Raw genomic sequence first — 21,145 nt, forward strand, 5'->3', positions numbered from 1 at the left:
GTTTGACTACCCTGTAGAGCCTAACAAACATTTACTTTGGTGGGAGCTTTTAATAAAAAGCGGCAGGCTGTTACAATCTCTCCTTTCATCAAGAGGGGGTTTTGAAATCCTTATCTGAGCTGCCAGATCTATCCCCAACCTCCCAAGTTTATCATCCTTGCAGGTGGACCTTGGGCAACCTTGGTGGCCTGATTTTGTAGGTTTTTTTTTTTAAAAATCTGATGTTTGGATGAACCCAAAAGGTTGTTTACAGAGTCAACAGAATGCGGAACGAGTGTCCACTTTGCTTTAGTGCCCCTTATCTCCCCTTAGAACGGCAGCAGGGTGTTCTATCTCTGCCAGCAAAAAGAAAAAAAAATCTCCGGATTTTGAAGAGTCCCTTCTCCTCCTTTGCCCGCTTCAGATTTCACAAGGAGCCTCTCTGCCCGGCGATGGAGTTTGTCTTCCTGCTGGCGCTCAGCTTCTGCTTCTGCCAAGCCACTCCGCCGCTGACCCAAGAGGTGGACTGCGACGACCCCTCCGTCTTCAACGCTGTGGATCTAGCGCTGCAGAAGTTTAATGGGGAGAGGTCCTTCGGCCACCAGTTTGCTCTGGCCGTGATCACCCATGCCAAGAAGACAGTAAGTAAACTGCACCCACAGCAGCGACCGGCTAATCCCGGGATGCAAACCGCACTAAGGACTAGCAACTTGCTGGCCAAAAGAGAAAAAAGAAAAGCCCTAGAAGTTAACTGGATTGATTTTATATTTATTTATTTTTATGTATTCATTCGTGTAATTTATGTTCCACCCTTCGCTGTGACATCTCAAGGCGGTGCACATATAACCAGTGGAGGATGGAACATTGAACAGTATGAACAAGAAAGATATAAATGGTTAACAGCATGACATATAGGTAATCTTGAATGATTTTAGGGGTAAAAGCAGGCAGGGACAAATGGATGCTAGGTTGCCTGGTAGAGGGACTTGGTTGTGGCAGAGTTCCCGTCATTGGCCTCATCTGAAAGCCTGGTCCGTTTTTCATAAAAGAAGAAGAGTTGGTTCTTCTATGCCACTTTTCTGTACCTGAAGGAGTCTCAAAGCAGCTTACATTGTCTTTCCCTTTCCTCTCCCCACAACAGACACCTTGTGAGGGAGGGGAGGCTGAGAGAGCCCTGATATTACAGAAGAAGAAGAAGAAGAAGAGTTGGTTCTTATATGCCACTTTTCTCTTCCAGGAGTCTCAGAGCGGCTTACAGTCTCCTTCCCTTTCCTCTCCCCACAACAGACACCCTGCGAGGGAGGTGGTGCTGAAAAAGCCCTGATATTCCTGCTCGGTCAGAACAGCTTTATCAGTGATGTGGCAAGCCCAAGGTCACCCAGCTGGCTGCATGTGGGGGGCTGAGGAATCAAACCCGGCTGTCCAAATTAAAAGCCGCCTCTCTTAACCACTACATAAAGCCGAATAGTGTAGCATACAGCAGCACCTACAGGGAGTGAGATCAGTTAATTGTGATACGCAATCAGCACAATAAAAACTACCCCCATATCCTGATAAGACCAATTTATGGATAAAGGCTTCTATGTGCCTTTATAATCTGACATATCGCAATTCTCATACCCATTTCAACACAGACGGGGGCAATCGCTGACAGGTCCAATTGTCTGTTTTTGTATTTCGCGTGATATCCTTTTGTTACCTTACAAAAAAAAATTCTTTAGAGGAGTCTGAAAATAGCAAGGACGTTTAGGAATGTACATAGATGCCCCAGAGCTCAAGTTGATAGCCTTAATGGTGGGTTGCACCTTTCCCTGGCGCATAGGGGATTTTCTCTCCACTGCCACCCACAGATTGTTATGGGTATTGCAGTCGGACAACCCACCGACGGACTTTTGCGTTCCATATCCAAACCCCTCTCCACATATTCTACAATGGGCTTCAGAATTGGGAATGTCAGAAATTTCACACCTGAAATATGACCAAAACTAAGTAGCATCTTCTTGAGTTGTGTCAAGCCAAGATTAGGTCTGGTATGTAGATACAATAAGTTTGCAAAATCTGCAAAGGGAAACACTGGAAGATTTGGGGAATGGAGCTCCAGGATTGTGGGGGTCAGGGAGGGGAGAGGAGGGACAATGCCTTAGAGTCCACCCTCCAAAGCAGCCATCTTCTTCAGGGGAACTGATCTGGGTTGTTATGAGTTTACAAAAGAGTAGAATTTACAACATAGAATCAGAATCCTAGAGTTGGAAGGGACCTCCTGGGTCATCTAGTCTAACCCCCTGCAGAATGCAGGAAATTCACAACCCTATCGCTCATTGACTGTAACCTGCCACCACCTTGAACCTTCACAGAATCAGCTTTACACGCACACAAACACATACAAAAAAAACCCTATAGTTTTCAAGGAGGTTGGGTCCCCTGCTCTAATCAATTCAAGCCAAATGGTTATCTAGAATCCCTGGAAAAAGGAACAGGCAAAGCCCGACTGGGGCCAGGGTGGGGAGGGGTGCTACCAGTCAGCCTGGGTTGTGCATTTTCCTGTTCCAGCAGCTTTGTTGAAAAGCCTCAAGAGGGCAGCGTTCTATAATTAGAAAAGAGCTTCCAGCACAGAAAGACTTCAGAACCCTGCTTATTTTTCACAGTGTTGTAGATCTTCTCTGAAGTACTTTTGAAGCCCCAAGGGTTGCCAACAGTCTGGAGGACACATGTCCTGTCCTTTAGCTGAGAATCAGGTGATGTTGCAGCCCTTCACGCCATGAAAAGATTCAGCTGCCCATTTCAAAACTTTAAGGCTATATTAAAGGTACAGGATTTTTTCCCCCTGCAGGCTGTGAGCAATCCTAATTATACTACTTAGAAAAAAATCCTTTGAGATCCTTCTCCCTTGGGGCAATCTGTTGCTGCAGCAACAGGGCTGACAGTATTTGGGTAGCCAGCTGCTTAAAAGGTAAAGATATCCCCTGTGCAAAGCACCAGGTCATTTCTGACCCTTGGTTGACGCCCTCTAGCGTTTTCATGGCAGACTCAATACGGGGTGGTTTGCCAGTGCCTTCCCCAGTCATTACCGTTTACCCCCCAGCAAGCTGGGTACTCATTTTACCAACCTCGGAAGGATGGAAGGCTGAGTCAACCTTGAGCCGGCTGCTGGGATTGAACTCCCAGCCTCATGGGCAGAGCTTCAGACTGCATGTCTGCTGCCTTACCACTCTGCGCCACAAGAGGTTCTAGCCAGTTGCTTAGGGAGTTAAAAAAAAAGGTCCTGTCCCTTTAAGAGAGTGTGTGGAGATGGGCAGGAAGCTAAGTGACATCACCAGGTAAATACCGTCCCACTAAATCTCTCTTAAAGGGACAGTTTTTCCTCAAGGCAGCTGGTGATCCTGGTACTTCTTTGCCCCCCGGCAAGATGCATCTATCAGCAACTGATCCACACTCCTCTGGGGTCTGCAAACAGCTGGGGAATTGGCCCTGTTAAGAAAGGAGGGTCACTAACAGAATCTTTTCTCCAGGCAGGTCCCGGCACTGGTGTGTTTTTTGATGTGAAGTACCATCTACGAGAGACTGTTTGTTCCATTGGAGAAGGCATTCCCTGGCAAAAGTGCGATTTCAGAGAACCCTTAGAGGCAGTAAGTATCTAATCCTCCTCTTCAAAAGTAATGTACAGAGTTGACAGAGAGCTGTACTGATGACTCCCAGCCCTGTGCTGGAAACAAATATTGGGGGGTTTAAAGGGCTGTGCCTGTGAATTGTCGCATTTCAAGAGGATAAGATGTCACTTCCGAGCTCTGTTTTGCCCACCAAAACCCTCGGCAGCTCTGCACAGGTGCACAACTGGTCCCTATGTGTAAAGCAGGGATTCCCGTGGGTCCACGGCCTTTCCCTTCTTATCTTAATGGACTCAGCCACAAGCTAGGGGAACCAGTCCCTTCCATAGCTCCTCCTCCCAAACATGAGTGAGTTCTCTCATGGTTCCTCCCCCTGGGAGAGGGCGGAGCCTGAACCCCTACTCCCGCCTTAAAACCTCTCCTGACTCTTCCCCCCTCCAGTCCTCCTTGAGCCCGCCTGTTAATGCGAGTGGTGATGCCGCTACTGATGATGTCACTTCTGGGAGATGCGGCAGGGAGGCGTGGCCAGCCAACATCACTTCCAGGGCTCCTTGAAGCCTGAAAAATGATTTCCTCCAGGGTCCAGTGGTTTTAAAAGGTGTAAAGCTTTACATACCTGGCTGCTGTGCTGGAGTGCAAGAATATTTACCGTCGGCCAGTCCAGAGATTTCCAGTTCCATGGGGATCCCTTCTTTCCATCAATCAGGACGATCGTTGCTTGCACCTTAGCAAATCTGTCCGTGCTGTTTCCAACAGCTAAAGCAAGCCGCCAGTATTGCATTACATTGTACTGTTATGCATTTTATGCCCGTTTTAAAAAACGTTATGGTAAACCGCCCCGAATTGGCAGGGTCCAGGAGTGGTGGTTAATAAATATCAATATAAATAAATAAATAAATAAATAAATAAATAAATAAGAATGAATGAATGAATGAATGAATGAATGAATGAATGAATGAATGAGATCAGCGCTCCAGAAAAGCAACTGAGACCTACCATTTTCTGAATTACAATTTAAAGTCATAACCCATTTAACCTGAATACTTTTTTTAAAAAAAAACAAAGTCTCCGAAAATGGATTATTAGCAGCAACCGGTTATACATTCTCTTTGCTTTCAGTTTGACTGTTTTTCAGTGCTAGATTAATCCCTGGCTTCTACAGAGGGCCTTGTGTTTCCATAAGGGAGACCCAGCCGGAGCCCTTATAGATAAAAACAAGCAATAAAATGACAGCTTCAAAAGAAATCCTTGGCTTGCTCCACACTAGAGTAGATCAAATTCCAGTGGCTATTTACTGTATTTATTATGCATTCACTTAGCACTATTTATAAACTGAGCTCTCAGCTTGAGAGCTTACATCTTTGAGAGCCCAAAACACAGCCTGAAGCAATTATAGAATAAAGACCTCACTGAAGATTGCAGGACTCAGTTAAAAACCAATGACAACCACAGGCGTCTTTGATAAGATTCTCATGATCTGGGACTATCATACCTGAGGGACTATCTCTCCTACCTGATTACCCCTACTCTTCATCACACAATCTATCTAGCCTCTCCTCTACCAGGGCAAGGGTCTTCTCTGTGTTGGCCCCGTCCTGGTGGAATGCTTTATCTGAGGACAAGCATTTTTCCACATGCAGGTGGAATAAGGTCAGGGAAGTAGCCAGGTGGGTCTCACTTGGGAAGTAGTCAGGTGAGTCTCCCTGTGTTACGAAAAGGGCTCCTGTACTCACTTTTGAATAGAAGGCCCAGTCAAATTATTGTTGTTGTTGTTGTTGTTGTTCATACGGTCACAGACCTGGATATTAAAATTACACATGGTAAACACGGTCAAACACTAGAATGGCAAGCCAAGTATTTCTCATAGTGTTCATGGAGTGGGAAGGACATAAAAGGATAATGTTGACTCTTAAGCCCAGGTCAAGACAGCCTTAATGGCCAACACTGGGGCTAGATACATTGAGAATGCCTTTTGTAAACACTTATGACACTCGAGCATATCTGGACTCCTTATGCAGAACAGGCAATTGTGAAGTGCTGACTACATTTTATATTTTATTTTATTTTTCCTTGCAGGAGTCCGGCAAGTGCAAGGCTCAAATATATGTCGATGACCTATTACACTTTTCAAATGTTTCCCAGAAATGCCACCTTGTCCCAGGTATGTAAGCTAGCCTCCTGGTCATATATCAAACTCTCCCAAGATTGAAGCCCTGTGGAAGGGTGGAGTGATGCTTAGGATCAAACTGAAATACAAATCAAGTATAGAGGCACTGGGATACCAAGGTGGCAAACACAGTATCCAAAATAGCCTTCTGTAGAGTCTAGTCTTCTATTATTTCTTTATTCTTTAGTGTATAAAGCAGTCCCAATGCGTTTTGCCCAGTGGCTTTGTCAAGGGACGTTAAATTTATTGTTTTTCGACAAACTTCAGATTAGTAAATATATGTCTCTTAATCAGAGTATAAGGTCGTTATAACAACAGCTACTCATAGCTTATGGCAAGGGCAAGATGGGGACTGACATCAAGGCAATGGGGAGGTTCCATGCACAGGTTGCACCCACAAGGAAACACCATTTCAGCCTTGCTTAAGTGCAACCTCCCTTAATGAGCTGAATGGCCCCACCTGGGGCCTCAGGCATCGTCTGTTGAAGTGCCCTCACCTGGGCCCCATTGACTTTGACAGCACACCATGAGCTGGGTGCTCCTGCAGCGCTCCGTGAAATCTGCTCGCCATCACCGCCTACAGCGCTCTAGAGAGCTGTCTGGGCTGGAGTGGGGCACTGGTGCAGTTGAGGCCAAAACTAGTAAGGAGGACAGAGTGTCAAGTGGGCTGGGACCCAGTTGCTCCTCTGGTTTGGGACTCGGAACTTGCCGATCATGCTCCTGCGCCTAACCGCTCCGCCCTCCTCCCTTTTGCTTGCAGCTACATCAGCAGCTACATGGAAACTGCAGGCAGGAGGGCAGGCTCTGATAGCGGTGGAGGCGGCTTCTGCTCCAAGAGTGGCAGCAGTGGCTCTTGCTCCAAGAGTGGTGGTGATGCAGCAGCAGCGGGAAATGACACACATGTAGGTTTGCCAGTGGGAGAATTCCTGGCAAACCTCACCTATTTACCGTAGAGTTTATAATCCAGGGCCTGGGGACTAAGCCCTCTGGGGAAAGGCTGAGGGACTTGGGAATGTTCAGAAGAAGAGGTTGAGAGGGGACATGATTGCTGTCATTAAGTATTTGAAAGGTTGTCACTTAGAGGAGGGCAGAGAAAGGAGGCACGCAGTAGAGTAGCAATCCCCAACCTGTGGGCCGCGGACCACATGTGGTCCTTCGACTAATTGGAGGTGGGCCCCAAAGGACGCCTCCCCCCCCCCTCCGGCCCTTTACTTCATCCCCCCCAGCCCTTTACAACACACTTCATTGTTGTGGCGTGTCTGTATCTTATTTTGAAGGGATGTTTAAACATTACCATAGCGATCAGAGCGTTAGGTCAGTGGTTGAGAGTAGAGGAGTAAACTACCCCCCCCACCGGGCCTCAGTAAACGGCGTTGAGTGGTCCCCGGTGAGTGGTCCCCGACGTTGAGTGGTCCCCGATGATAAAAAGGTTGGGGACCACTGCAGTAGAGGACCCGCAGCAATGGCTTTAAATTATGTATAGAACGGCACCGGCTAGATATCAGGAAAAACATTTTCACAGTCAGAGTAGTTCAGCAGTAGAATCAGTTGCCTAAGAAGGTGGGGAGCTCCCCCTCACTGGCAGTCTTCAAACAGCAGCCGGACAGATACTTATCCAAGATGCTTTAGGCTGATCTTGCATTGGGCAGGGGGTGAGACTAGATGGCCTGTAGGATTCTAAGATGGAATCTAAAATTGCACATACCTGGCAGATTGACCACACATCACTGGAGAATGCAGTTCAGATTCTAGCAGTGGGGGAGGGGAGACTTCTGACTGTATTTGTGGGCAGTTATAACAAGAAGCAAGCTTTCTATACTCCTATCGCATTTGGCTGAGTACAGCGACTGGGCAAATTCCAATGGCCATTGTTTGCCAGCCATATTATTGAGCGGATCTCAAAAGGCACCAAATGATTCTTAGGAATGTCACAGCTGATGGCCAAGGAGTCCAAGTCCAGAGCTGCTGCATTTAAGAGGAGAGCGACAAGGATGATCTGGGGCCAAGGGACCAAACCCTATGAAGATAGGTTGAGGGACTTGGGAATGTTCAGCCTGGAGAAAAGGAGGTTGAGAGGGGACATGATAGCCCTCTTTAAGTATTTGAAAGGTTGTCACTTGGAGGAGGGCAGGATGCTGTTCCCATTGGCTGCAGAGGAAAGGACACGCAGTAATAGGTTTAAACTACAACGATATAGGCTTGATATCAGGAAAAAAAATTTCACAGTCAGAGTAGTTCAGCAGTGGAATAGGCTGCCTAAGGAGGTGGTGAGCTCCTCCTCACTGGCAGTCTTCAAGCAAAGGTTGGATACACACTTTTCTTGGATGCTTTAGAATGCTTTGGGCTGATCCTGCACTGAGCAGGGGGTTGGACTAGATGGCCTGTATGGCCCCTTCCAACTCAATGATTCTATGATTCTAAACGCTTTCGTTACACTTTGGTTTCACTTTCCACCTTGAGTAGTGTTGCCACACTCCAGGTGGCACCTGGAGATCATGCACTATTATAATTGATCTCCAGGCAACCAAGAGCCATTCAAGTAGATCCAGTTGACATTCAGTTTGCAATTGAAAGGAGTGAAGGAAGCCTCATCCAAAGAGTGCTTTCTCTATCACGGATGTATCTCCATGGAAGGCCATGTGAAAAAAGAGAGAGGAAGGACAAAGGGACAAAGGGAACGAACAGATCAGAGGGCAGCTCCCAGTTAAGACAAAGAGAGGTATCCCATTCAAGGAGATAACACCTATATATGCTTAGAGTGATGTAGCGCCCCCCGGTGTCCAGGCATGCCACGTTGCTCGCACCAGCACTAACCCTAATCGAATCAGCTAATGAAACCACCACTGTCATTTGGTTGTTTTCCAGCGGAAGGTCAGGTAACCGCATCGCGTGCTCCGTGTACCGGTTGCTGGGCCCCAATATCCACCAACAGCCTGCAACTCCTGCCCCTTGTGAGACACACCATACGGCGCTATAACAACGAAAATAACCACCCCTCCTTATTCGAAGTTTTGGAAATCAAAAGGGCCCAAAGTCAGGTTGGTATGGTGCAACGGAGCACAACCATCAGCCCAAATCGGGTTCTTTCGCTAGGTTGAACATCAAATCTGCCCGAGGGAGGGAGAAGAAAGAGCGGAAGGAAGCATCCTTTCCAACATAGGCTCCTTCCGCACCTGTTGGATAATGCAGTTTCGATGCACTTTAGAAGTAGTGCAGAAGCAGATTGAAAGGATGGTATTATTCAGTGTGTGTGGATTGAACCATAGTCATGGGGGGGGAGGAGAGAGAGAGAATCCCAGCTATTTGGGGGCAGTTGTTCGAGACCCACTGTGTTCCCATCCAATCACCTTGGCTTTAGAGCAGGGGTAGTCCACCTGTGGTCCTCCAGATGTTCATGGACTACAATTCCCATGAGCCCCTGGCAGGGGCTCATGGGAGTTGTAGTCCATGAACATCTGGAGGACCACAGGTTGACTATCCCAGCTTTAGAGCGTCCCAATGTATGCATGTTGCCAGTAGGTCACTGCTGACTAAGGCAAGCCTAGGAATTAATATCCTCTAAAAATGTTGTCCTATCACTGACAGCCCTGCTCAGGTCTTGCAAACTCTCTCCAAAAATTAGAACTGGAGGGCATCCAATGAAACTGATGGGCAGTAGGTTCAGGAAAGACTACTTTACACAGGGAGTAAAGACAACTGACCCGTGCAGCTGCATTTTGTACCAGCTGCAGTTTCCAGGTCCAGCCAAGGGCAGACCCCCGTAGAGGGAGCTACAGTGAACACCATGGGCCAAACTTCCGGGTGGTGACCTCTCCCAGCCGCCTCACATAGATATTAAATAAGATGGGGGGAGAAGATTGAATCCTGAGAGAATCTCCCCGGTCAACAGCCCTCAACCGTTGTCGTCCCCAGCTCCTTTATTCGATTTTATCTCAACTCTTCTTCCAGGTAGTAGCAGGATGGAATTATGCGTTTGAGTATTTGATAAAAGAGACAAACTGCTCGAGGGCCGGATTTCCAGAACTGACTCCGGCTTGCAAACGAATGCCTGGAGGTGTAAGTGACCCTCTTTGTACACCGTCCCTCAGACGTTTCTCCGCTTGTGCATGAATATTAGAACCATTCCTACGAATGGTGAACTTAAAGCGTTTCCTTCCATGCTGGTTAAGTCAGGCCTTCTGATTCTAGACTGGGGAATTCTTGGAGACTGGGAGAACTGAGTCGGGAAAGGGCAGGGTTTGGAGAATGGAGTGCTCTCAGCCATAGAAGGTACCCTCCAAAGCAGCCCTTTTCTCCCAGGAATTTGGCAACCCAACTGTAGTCTGGGGATGAGCTGTAATGCCAGGAGAGCTTCAGGAAGTTGACGAGCCTAGACAATAAGGTAGCCATATTGTTCTGTGCAGAACAGAAGAAGAAGAGTTGGTTCTTAGATGCCGCTTTTCTCTACCAGGGGTCTCAAAGTGGCTTACAATGCCCTTCTCTTTCCTCTCCCCCAACAGACAGGCTGTGAAGGAGGGGAGGCTGAGAGAGCCCTGATATTACTGCTCAGTCAGAACAGCTTGATAAGTGTTGTGGCGAGCCCAACTGGCTGCATGTGGGGGAGCGGGGAATCAAACCCAGCTCGCCAGATTAGAAGTCCGCACTCCTAACCACTACACCAAACTGGGTCTCTAACTTTGGCTCCAGTAGCACCTTAAAAGTCCAACATGATGATGGGGGGGGGGGCTAGGCTTCTGAGTCAAAATTCCTCCCATCAATGTTATGTATGCAGACAGAATAGTGCTAATGTAAACCATCATGCAAATGAGGGTGTAAAGGAACCAATCACAGACCCGGAATTCTGGACTCCGTGAACCAATCGAAGGGCTACGTTAAGGGCCAATCAGAGCTCTCGGTGGGCCCACTGAATTGTATAGAAGTTTGTGTTTTCTTCCTTGTTGTTTTGTATTTTGATTGGTATTTGGTGTTTTCAAAGAACGTGTAGTCTGTGCCTACAGAACCCACAGACTTATTCAGCAGATATCACATATCTGGCAAAGCAAACTCTGAATTTTGACAGCTTATACCCTGAAATTCTTGTTGTTCTGGAGGGGCTACTGGGCTGGAATCTAGCTTTCCTAGACGGACCCCCAAACCCCAGGTATACTACTGTGCACTATTCGCCTTGAAAGTCCAGTAGAAATAAAATCTTAATCACATTTGACAACTGGGCATGAGGCGAGTCGCTATTATTCCCATTTTACAGACCAGAATCAACGAAGACGGAGGAAGCTCCTTAGCCATAGCTACAGGCCAGTGTCAGGGTCGAGATTAGGCCAGACCTCGCAAATGACTGGACTCCCAGTTATCCCTCCAGGGAGCTTTTCGTGTGCAGCCCAAAACCATTTCAGGGAACGAGCACTCTAAGATGATCTGATTTTGCTTGCTCACCCCCACCCCCCCTGTCTTGGCAACACGAGCTAAACTGGCACAGCTGCCAGAAGAAATAAAAAGATTAAAACAGCAAACAATTTCAACTCCAGGCAGAGCGGTCCATAAAAAAAGGACGTTGTTAAGCTACCGTTATCTGCATTGCAGTCTGGAAGGAGGGAAGTTTCAAGCAATATCTGCAAAAGACAGACATGCTCTCCTGCCAGGCTGGGCTGGAAATGTAACAGCTCCTGCCTTGTTAGAAAATCCTCCGTGGAAAGAGACAGGCTGGCAGGCTCGCTTTTGCTTTCTCCGCCTTGGCTTCCGCCTTGTTGCCTCTGTCGTAGTGGTCACAGCCTGTGGGTCAGGGCCAAGGTAGAGGGTTGCCAACCTCCATGAGGGGTCTGGAGTTCTCCTGGAATTATAACTGATCTCCAGGCAACAGAGATCAGTTCCTGCAGGGATGGCCAAACTGTGGCTCTCAAGATGTCCATGGACTGCAATTCCCATGAGTCCCTGATAGCATGTTGCCAGGGGCTCATGGGAATTGTAGTCCATGGACATATGGAGAACCACAGTTTGGGCACCCCTGCAATGGCTTCATATATGGTCATATCACCCAAGGAAGGTTTAGCACATTTTAAAAATCTATTTAAAAAAATGAATTAACTCCCACTCATTCAGGAAACTTTTTCAGGGCCCTCAAGAAACCCCTGGCTGAGAAAGCCTGCCTTAAAGAATGACAAAATGGGTGGGTGGGGAGGAGCCTGCATGAGTCCCTGCTCTCTTCGGAAGAGATGGACATGCATTATGAAGCAAGCAGGGACTCACGATAGCTCTCCTCCTGCCACAAATCTTCTTAGTCTTCAGGTTGCATGGAATTGGGGTCTCTGTTGGTGGGCAGGTCACTGTGAGTTCCTTGCATTCAGCAAAGGCTTGGACTAGACGAGCCTGGAGGTCCCTTCCAACTCTATGATTTCATGATTCTGTGCTCCTGGACGCTTGCTCTTTCTGATCAATCAATTACACTTCTTTTCAGTCTTTTCCTGGGAACCCAAAGCTCTCTTGGAATCTTATTCATTTATTTATTTTATTATATTTGTATATTTATCTGCCACACGACTAACGGGCAAGAAGGAAAGTCACAGAGAAAATTGTGACTGAAATTGCAGGGGTAAGGTTTGGGTTATTTAAAAAGAGTCTGCTAGGTGCTGGACAAATTGGTGTGTCATCTCATTTTCCTCCACTGTAAAGAGATGTTTTCTTCGTATACCAGTCCAGGTTCTTGTGAAGGTAGCCAGGCACACGAGCCACTATATTAAGTATTTATTTATTTATTAAATTTGTATACCACCCTCCCCGAACGCTCAGGGCGGTTTACATAAAACAGAACAGAAACAATACCAATAACTTAGATTAATATTAATGAATGAAGGGAAACAACAAGCAACATGGAACAGTCGAAAAATGAAACATTGAAGTAACTCCTACTGAGGTGGGTGGAATTATGGTGGGTGCCGTAGGAGGGAGGCTCAGGGGGAGGGCCTTTGGGAAGCGGTGGTTCAGGTTTACCTCAACCAAATGCCTGGTGGAGGAGCTCCCTTTTGCAGGCCCTGCAGAACTGTTCAAGTTATTGGGAGTTTTATCTTACTGGGAGTTTTAAAAAAATTATTTACACGGTGGTCCCATCATTCTATCGGTTTGAAGTCTGAAGTGCATGAAACCAGTGGACACTATTCGCTTTGATACAGCTCCTTCCAACATCCCTTTTTCTTGCTTCCTTCCCTCCAGCGTGAAGGCAAATGTATCGCCTTCGCCCACATCAACATCACCAATGGCCTTTCCTTCGCGGTGCAAGAGTGCACCCTGCTTGGTGAGTGACAGCTCCTCGCCAATTTTTAAGTTCAGGACATTCGACAGTGGTGGATATTGTGGGCACCTCTGCTTGGGATGAGCTTTGTTTATTCCTGGGTGGAGCTAGAAGTAGAAGAGGAGCTGGTTGGACTAGGTGTGGGTTGGACTAGATGACCCAGGGGGTCCCTTCCAACTCTTATGATTCTATGATTCTTATATGCTGCTTCCTGATTCCTGGTTGCAAAACTTTCCTTCCAAGATTTCTTTTTGCCCTCCTTTTGGAATCTGTTTTAAAGTGACTGCGCTCCAGATTCCCACACTTCTCTCAGCAGAGATTTGCCTCATTCTCTGAGAGGCTGCCGCTGGCTCCACTCAGCTCCCTTCCTCCCTCCTCCCCTGCTTGTTAAGGAAAGAAAGAGATGAGCAGCCTCGTGCTGCACTTGACTTCTCCACCGGCAGTCAAAAGAGAATGCCAGCTGGATTTCACACACACCCTCCCCCCCTCTGAGCTTCCCCAATCAAGTGCAGAACACTTTCTGTTTCAAGTCAGGGAAAAGCAATGAGGAAGACCCGGGTTCAAATCGATCTGAATTCAGCAGGATCAACAATCGAAAAAACAAAGTCAGTGCAGAATCAGCCCTGGTTGCCACAGCCCAGAGAAAAGATAAACAGTGCTGAAAAGTACCCCTCAGCTCAATTTGGTCCTGGACACGAGTGACCCAGCAGGCAATTTCCCAGTGAGGTTTTTCTGGCCAACCATAACACTGGTCTGATCTCACAGGGTATTTTTATATTATGTCTCACTGTAATCTATATTAGGCATTTTGAGCTCCAGACATGGAGTATATGCCCATAAACATTGGCCTTGGGTTCAAATTTGATCCTAAATCAGCCATGCTTGGTCTCAAGGTTTATGGCAGCCAGCTCCAGATTGAGCAATACCTAGAGTTTTGGGGGGTGGAGCCTGAGGAGGGTGGGATTGAGAAGGGGAGGGACTTCAATTATACCCATAATGCTATAGAGTCCACCTTCCCAAGCGGGCAATTTCTGCAGGTGGACTGATCTCTCCTGAAGTTCAGCTGCAATCCCCAGGAGAGCTCCAGCCACCACCTGGAGGTTGTCAACTGCCCTCAGTCTGACCCATGAGGTCTCTCTTCCTGGGCAGGTTCTGTGATGTGCTGGCTCTTTTCCGTTCTTGGTGCAGAGCAGAAAATCTGCCTACAGTGGACTCCGATCCCTCACTACCACAAGGACTCAAAGGGACAGATCGATCGTATGGCTTCCTTCCACCAATCAAAGAGCTTTCCTCTAGCAAAAGTGACATCCACAACTCCAAAGTTGTGCTGTTACTGACACAGGGTCTGTAGGATTCAGACCTGTAGGATTCAGACCTTCAAACCACTGAAGGTTTCCCCTCTATTCCAGATAACTGTTCTCCAGTCTCTCTCTTTTCCTGCAGCTGTATCCTGTAAGAATGTCCCCAGGTGACACTAATTGTTCTCTAACTTTATGGTTTATGTAGCTTAATGTATATTAACCGCTGATGTCCACTGTCCCTAAACCCACCACAGTCACCACCCAAAGATGAACGCAGTCCTTGGTTCTTTTTTCAGCCACCGGATGCAACACTTTTGACCTCGTGGATCTTTTCATTCCTCAACCATCTTTTGTTTTCCTTGCAGCTAGAGAAGCGGCTTCCCGCGCTCATCGATGTCCAGGATGTCCCAGGCCTCTTCCGACTAACAGTACCCAACTGGAGGGGCCCCTGAGGGCAGCCCTGGAGAAGTATAACTTGGAGAGCAACAGCGATGCCTATTACAAAATCGACACAATATTAGACGCTTCGAGCCAGGTCAAAACCTTGCTTCTTGCTGTCCTCATATTACAATTTAGCATGCATTGGGTTCAGATTTAATATTATATGGGTTCAGATTTCATTCATTCATGCATCCATCCATCCATCCATCCATAAGACTGCTCCTCTAGGCCCAGCCATCTTGCGTTGGTGTACCACTGTTACATCAGTCCATGTGTGACATAACAGCCTGCAGTTTAAATCTTCAGGGAGATATGATGTTAGCCATTCAGTCAACTCAGACTCTTGGCAATCCTATGGCTCAGCTGCCTCCCCATCTTCCAGTCGGGCACTGCTTCTTTTAGTTGTTTAATGTTCTGGCCGGCGTCCATTTTGATCATATCTAATTACCTTATTCTTTATCGGCCTGGTTGCCTTTCCCCACTGACCAGTCCTTGCAGAATTGCCCTCTCCCTTGAGTTGGATGGCATGAGATGGCCAAAGTAAGTAAGCTGGAGTTTCGTGATTTTGCCTTCCAGGGATAGACCAGGCTTTATGTACTGTAATATTTCCTTGGTTGGGGTTTTTGCTGTCCAGGGAATCTGCAGAAGCCTTCTCCAGCACCAGAGTTCAAACAAATCAACTCTCCTCATGTCTGATTTGTTCATCATCGAGCTTTCAGAGCCATAAGTGGCTTTTTGGAACTAATCTACGTTATTGAACCAATCAGGCTTCAGGGAAGTCTGCTGGAAATCAACCCTTGTGATATTGAATTGACCACTAGGTGGAGCAAACCCCCATAGAAACAGGAATTTCCCAGTGAGTGAAAGGAGAATGCAGGGAAAGCCATATGCTGAAAACACAGGCTAGTTGCTTTTCTGACCAGTAGAGAGTCATGTGGTGTAGCAAGTAGAGTGTCAGTCCTGAAATATGCAGGTTTGAATCACCGCTTGGGCAAGGAAGCTCACTGGGTGTTTTTTGACCCCTCATACTCTCTCAGCCTAACCTACCTCATAGGGCTGTTTGTGACACTCAAGGAAGATTTCAAGATTTAAAAAAAAACTATATAAAAACTAGGCAGACAGTTTAAGATTGTTTATTATAAACTATATCCCCAGCATTTATAGAGCATCTCTGAATTTTCTGTAGGTGACCAAACTGTGGCTCTCCAGATATCCATGGACTACAATTCCCAACTGCTATGCACATGACAGCAAGGGCTCATGGGAACTGTAGTCCACGGACATCTGCAGAGCCACAGTTTGGCCAACCCTACGAGTAAAGCATTGTACAAAACCTGTCAGGACAAAACCTGCTTGTCCTCTTCCTGCTGCCATTTCAGGTTGTGGCAGGAACAAAATACCAAGTTGAATTCATCGTTGTGAAGACAAACTGTTCTAAGGCCGAGCACCAGGAGCTGAATGAAGACTGCAGTCCTAAAGAAAAAGGAGTAAGTTAGCGGGAGCAGTCCTGAAGGGGTGGTTATTTTTTCGTAAACATGCCAGGACGCCGAAAAGATTCTAAGCGAGCAATAAGTTCTGTATACCTGTATTTTTAGAGGCTTAATCTTTGATCTCCACTACCAATTCAAGCTCCTCATAGGAGTGTGCCTTCTCCTGAATCTGGCCCTTGCCCTTCAGAGGAAGTATCATCCTCTCACACCAGCTGCAGTTCTCCAGGGTCCCGGGCTGTCTTTCCCATCACCTGCTGCCTGGTCCTTATAACTGGAGATGCTGGGGATTGAACCTGGAACCTTCTGCATGCCAAGCGGATGCTCTTCCACTGAGCCATAGCCCTTCTCCTTGGCTCTCTAGGGTTTAAGGCAAGGGTCTTTCCCATCACCTGCTGCCTGGTCCTTATAACTGGAGATGCTGGGGATTGAACCTGGAACCTTCTGCATGCCAAGTGGATGCTCTTCCACTGAGCCATAGCCCTTCTCCTTGGCTCTCTAGGGTTTAAGGCATGGGTCTTTCCCATCACCTCCTGCCTGGTCCTTATAACTGGAGATGCTGGGGATTGAACCTGGGACCTTCTGCATGCCAAGCGGATGCTCTTCCACTGAGCCATAGCCCTTCTCCTTGGCTCTCTAGGGTTTAAGGCAAGGGTCTTTCCCATCACCTCCTGCCTGGTCCATATAACTGGAGATGCTGGGAATTGAACTAGGCATGTAGAAGGTCCCAAGTTCAATCTCTGGCATCTCCAGTTCAAAGGACCAGGCAGAAGGTGATGGGAAAGACTTCTGCCTGAGACCCTGGAGAGCCATGGAGAAGGGCTGTGGCTCAGTGGAGGAACATCCGCGTGATGAGCAGAAGGTCTCAGGTTCAATCCCCGGCATCTCCAGTTATAAGTGATGGGAAAGACCCCAGCCTGCGATCCTGGGGAGACTCTTATCAGCCTGAGGACATACTGACCTCGATGGATCAATGGCCTGAATATCTGTCAGGTTCCTGTGTGTGCATAAACAACAAATGGAGAAAACAAGGTGAGGGTTTGTCCGGGGTGTACACCCCTTGCGCCTACAGTGCAAGTATGAATTACATCCATGCTCAAGACAGAACTGTGGACACAACTTCTGCATGTATCCCTGACTCAGTACACACCCGTGTTCTGTTTTGTTTCTGATCACAGGAAAGACAGCACTGCATTGCTTCGATTTACGTGATTCCCTGGCAGTCGAAAATCTTCCCTAATGTGACCTGTGAGGCGTACGTCCGCAGAGCGCTCGGGGTATGACTTCTGTCTTCCTCTCCCCACTCCTATGACTGGCAACATGAAAGGGGGAGAAACATCAGGCTGCTTTCTGAGGAGCCGGTAGTCATTTAGTCAGGTGGTGGAATGGGGATGCCATCCTCCAGGTGGGGCCTGGGGATCCTCCGGAATCACAGCTCATCTCCAGGCTACAGGGATCAGTTTCCCTGGAGAAAAGGGCTGCTTGGGAGGGGGGACTCCAGAGCATTAGACTCCAACGAAGTCCCTCCCTTCCCTAAGCCCCGCCCTCTGCAGGCTCCACCCCCAAAGTCGCCAGGTTTTTCCCAACCCGGAACTGGCGACCCAAAGATGGAAAGTGGTATCAAGTCACTGCTGACTTGTGGCCACCCCATGGGGGCAGGGGTGGCCAAACTGTAGCTCTCCAGATGTCCACGGACCCCAATTCCCACCAGCTCCGAATCCACTGCTGAACTACCCTGTTAAAGAAAAAAAAAATCCTAATATCTAGCTGGTAACTTTCCACCCATATTGTCAGTCCTCTCCTCTGCTCCCTGTCTTCCTCTAGGCAAAAGCTTTTCAAGTCCTACAAGAGAGCAATCATATCCCTTCTCAGCCTTCTCTTCCTCAGATGAATCATAGAATCATAGAATCATAGAGTTGGAAGGGGCCACACAGGACATCTAGTCCAACCCCTTGCTCTACACAGGATCAGCCCTAAGCATCCTAAATCCTCCTCAGCTTTGGTGTCTTTGGTGTCGTGGCCTTTAATCTGGAGAGCCCAGTTTAATTCCCTGCTCCTCCACATACAGCTGGGTGACCTTGGGCTAGTCACAGTTCTCAGAGAGCAGTTCTCTCAGAGCTCTCTCCGTCCCTCCTACTTCGCCGGGTGTCTGTTGTGGGGAGAGGAAACGGAAGGCGATTGTAAGCCGCTTTGGGACTTCTTTGGGTAGTGAAAAGCGGAGTATAAAAACCAACTTCTCCCTCCTCATGGCCCTCAACATCTTCTCTTATTGCGTGTTCCCCACGTTCCGGGTCACCTCTGTTGCTCTCTCCTGCATCTCGGCCCCTCTGTCTCCATCCCGTTTGAAATTAGGCTCCCTGAAAGGGCGTGGGCGGAATGGAGCAGGAACTTCAAAGCCCTACGCATGTCTAGAAGTATAATTCAAGGGGCCAAGCCCTATGAAGATAGGTTGAGGGACTTGGGAATGTTCAGCCTGGAGAAAAGGAGGTTGAGAGGGGACATGATAGCCCTCTTTAAGTATTTGAAAGGTTGTCACTTGGAGGAGGGCAGGATGCTGTTCCCACTGGCTGCAGAGGAGAGGACATGCAGTAATGGGTTTAAACTTCAAGTACAACGATATAGGCTAAATATCAGGAAAAAGTTTTTCACAGTCAGAGTAGTTCAGCAGTGGAATAGGCTGCCTAAGGAGGTGGTGAGCTCCCCCTCACTGGCAGTCTTCAAGCAAAGGTTGGATACACACTTTTCTTGGATGCTTTAGGATGCTTAGGGCTGATCCTGGATTGAGCAGGGGGTTGGACTAGATGGCCTTTGTGGCCCCTTCCAACTCTATGATTCGATGATTCTAATATTTTGAGGAGATGTTTCCGGTGCCCAGACTAAGTTGGAGGGAGGAGGTCACGTCTCCATCGCTTTCTATTCCCCACAATCTTGATGAAGGTCAATCTTGATCTTTTGAATATTACGACCGAGGCTGCACTTCTCCAGGGGGCTGGGTGAGGGAGTCTACTAACCCAGTCTGACGCTGGTCTTTCAGTTCGTCGCCTGGCCTCCAGGAATGACTCCTTTCCGAAGCCTTCAGTTAGCCAAAATCTCATCCGCTGAGGAAAGCGAGGACACAGCCCAGAAGCAAGAGGGTCATCTCCACGGCTCAAGAATGGGTCTAGGATCGGCCCGGCCCCCGGGTTCGAGTCCCAAACCTGAAGAAGCACAAACCAAAGAGAAGTCTTCTGCGGAATCTCATGAAGGCGTGGGAAAGCCGGAAGGAAAGCCGGTTGCCAGGATCCTGAAAGTCCGACGCTTCCTCGAAAAGCCGTGTCAGGATGAGGCCAACACGGACGGCGCCGGGTGCCCCGCAATGGCCTCTCAACAAGACAACCCCGGTGGAACTTCAGAATTTTCTGTGTTTGATTTACTCCCAGGGCCCAATGTTCCCAATTGTCCAGGAAAGCCCTGGAAACCAATTACAGGTGACGCAGAATTAGGGCTTGGATTTGACAAGGAAGACAATCGAGCCACCTTACCTCCTGACACGCTAGATTTTGATTTGGCCCACGGCCTCCCCGAACATTCATCCTTTGGGGCCGAGGGTCAGCAGTAGCATCTCCATGGCAAGTGAGAGGTCCTAGGTTCATTCCCCCAGCATCTCCAGTGAGAAGATGGGGTTGGAGGGGAACGTAGAAGACCTCAGCCTGGGACCCTGGAGAGCCGTTGCCGGTCTGAGTAAACAGCACCGACCTTGTTAGATCAAGGGTTTGATTCATTGTAAGACGTCACTTTATGATTCCTTCAGAAACGTACCCCAAATCGAGCAGCAGGGGCCACCTTGCAACGATTGGGCTGCATGTGAACATAACCGGGAAACAGAAACGCTTATCCTTCCACTGTTAGGCCCGGCTTCCTCACGATTATTATCGTGTTTCTTCCCCCTTCCCAGTGCTACAAGGGAGTTGTAGTAAATATGCTCAAATTCAAAAGGGTCGCCGTGTTGGTCTGGGGTAGCACAACAAAATCAGAGTCCAGTGGCACCTTTAAGACTAACGAAGATTTATTCAAGGCGTGAGCTTTCGAGTGCAAGCACTCTTCCTCAGACTATGAACCAACTTGCACAGGATTAACTTTTGCTTTATATGCCCACTGTCATGATGGTAGTTCATAGTCTGAGGAAGGGTGCTTGCACTCAAAAGCTCCCGCCTTGAATAAATCTTCGTTGGTCTTAAAGGTGCCCCTGGACTCTGATTTTGTTGTAGTGAGTATACTTGTTAGACGTGTATTTACCATATTCTTCCTTTCAGAAAATAAAGAAAACCCAAACATTTTACAAATGAGTTTTATAAATCAGCTCCAGAGATGGGGCGGGGGTCATGACGGTACAGGCGCTGACCAATAGGCATTTGCTGCAAACCTGGCTCTCCTGGGGCTCAGCCTTAGACAGCAAATGGGCTGACCAGAAGACAGAAAAAGTGTGCTTCCAAGAATCCTAAATGTTATGCTGGTATGCAGCCTTGGTTTAGCCTGTCATTTTATGAGTGAACGTCAAGCATGTTTAGGCTTCCTCAACTAGATTTTTGTTTTCAGGAGACATTGGAGGTAATTTCAGTGAATAGTATTATACTGGCCTTGAAACAGTGAAAAAAGATTATATAATAATCCTTTCTTTAAAGTTGATCGTTCTTGTTGCTTTCTCCCCTTCCCAAAGCTTTCATAAATAGAAGCCACAACTCCAGGCATAACACTAGCGAGGACTCTTAAATAGAAATGCCAGCACGGCCCTTGAAAATTTCACCAAGACCATCATATAACTTGGGCTGCAATAGGGAAGGGCCATGGATCAATAGTAGAACATCTGTTTCACAAGCAAAAGGTCCCAGGCTATATCTCAAGAATCT

General features: G+C 47.7%; 1 protein-coding gene across 1 annotated transcript; it reads left to right on the forward strand.

Annotated features, from left to right (window-relative positions):
- Nucleotides 1-248: 248 nt before the first annotated feature.
- Nucleotides 249-20,919, forward strand: KNG1 (kininogen 1). Its single transcript, XM_077348265.1, has 10 exons — nucleotides 249-620; nucleotides 3,489-3,605; nucleotides 5,661-5,745; nucleotides 8,617-8,789; nucleotides 9,700-9,807; nucleotides 12,952-13,033; nucleotides 14,697-14,866; nucleotides 16,152-16,259; nucleotides 17,438-17,536; nucleotides 19,294-20,919. The coding sequence occupies exons 1-10, from the start codon at nucleotides 264-266 to the stop codon at nucleotides 19,855-19,857; spliced, it is 1,863 nt and encodes a 620-aa protein (XP_077204380.1). The 5' UTR covers nucleotides 249-263; the 3' UTR covers nucleotides 19,858-20,919.
- The last annotated feature ends 226 nt before the right edge of the window (nucleotides 20,920-21,145 follow it).

The sequence above is a fragment of the Paroedura picta genome, chromosome 8 (genome assembly GCF_049243985.1).
Source record: "Paroedura picta isolate Pp20150507F chromosome 8, Ppicta_v3.0, whole genome shotgun sequence".
Classification (NCBI taxonomy): Eukaryota; Metazoa; Chordata; class Lepidosauria; order Squamata; family Gekkonidae; genus Paroedura; species Paroedura picta.

Coding starts and splice junctions, on each gene's coding strand:
- KNG1 (XM_077348265.1), top strand. CDS start 264: ATGCGGAACGAGTGTCCACTTTGCTTTAGTGCCCCTTATCTCCCCTTA. Junction 13,034..14,696: donor GCAAGAGTGCACCCTGCTTG/GTGAGTGACAGC, acceptor TTTTCCTTGCAG/CTAGAGAAGCGGCTTCCCGC. Junction 14,867..16,151: donor TATTAGACGCTTCGAGCCAG/GTCAAAACCTTG, acceptor CTGCCATTTCAG/GTTGTGGCAGGAACAAAATA.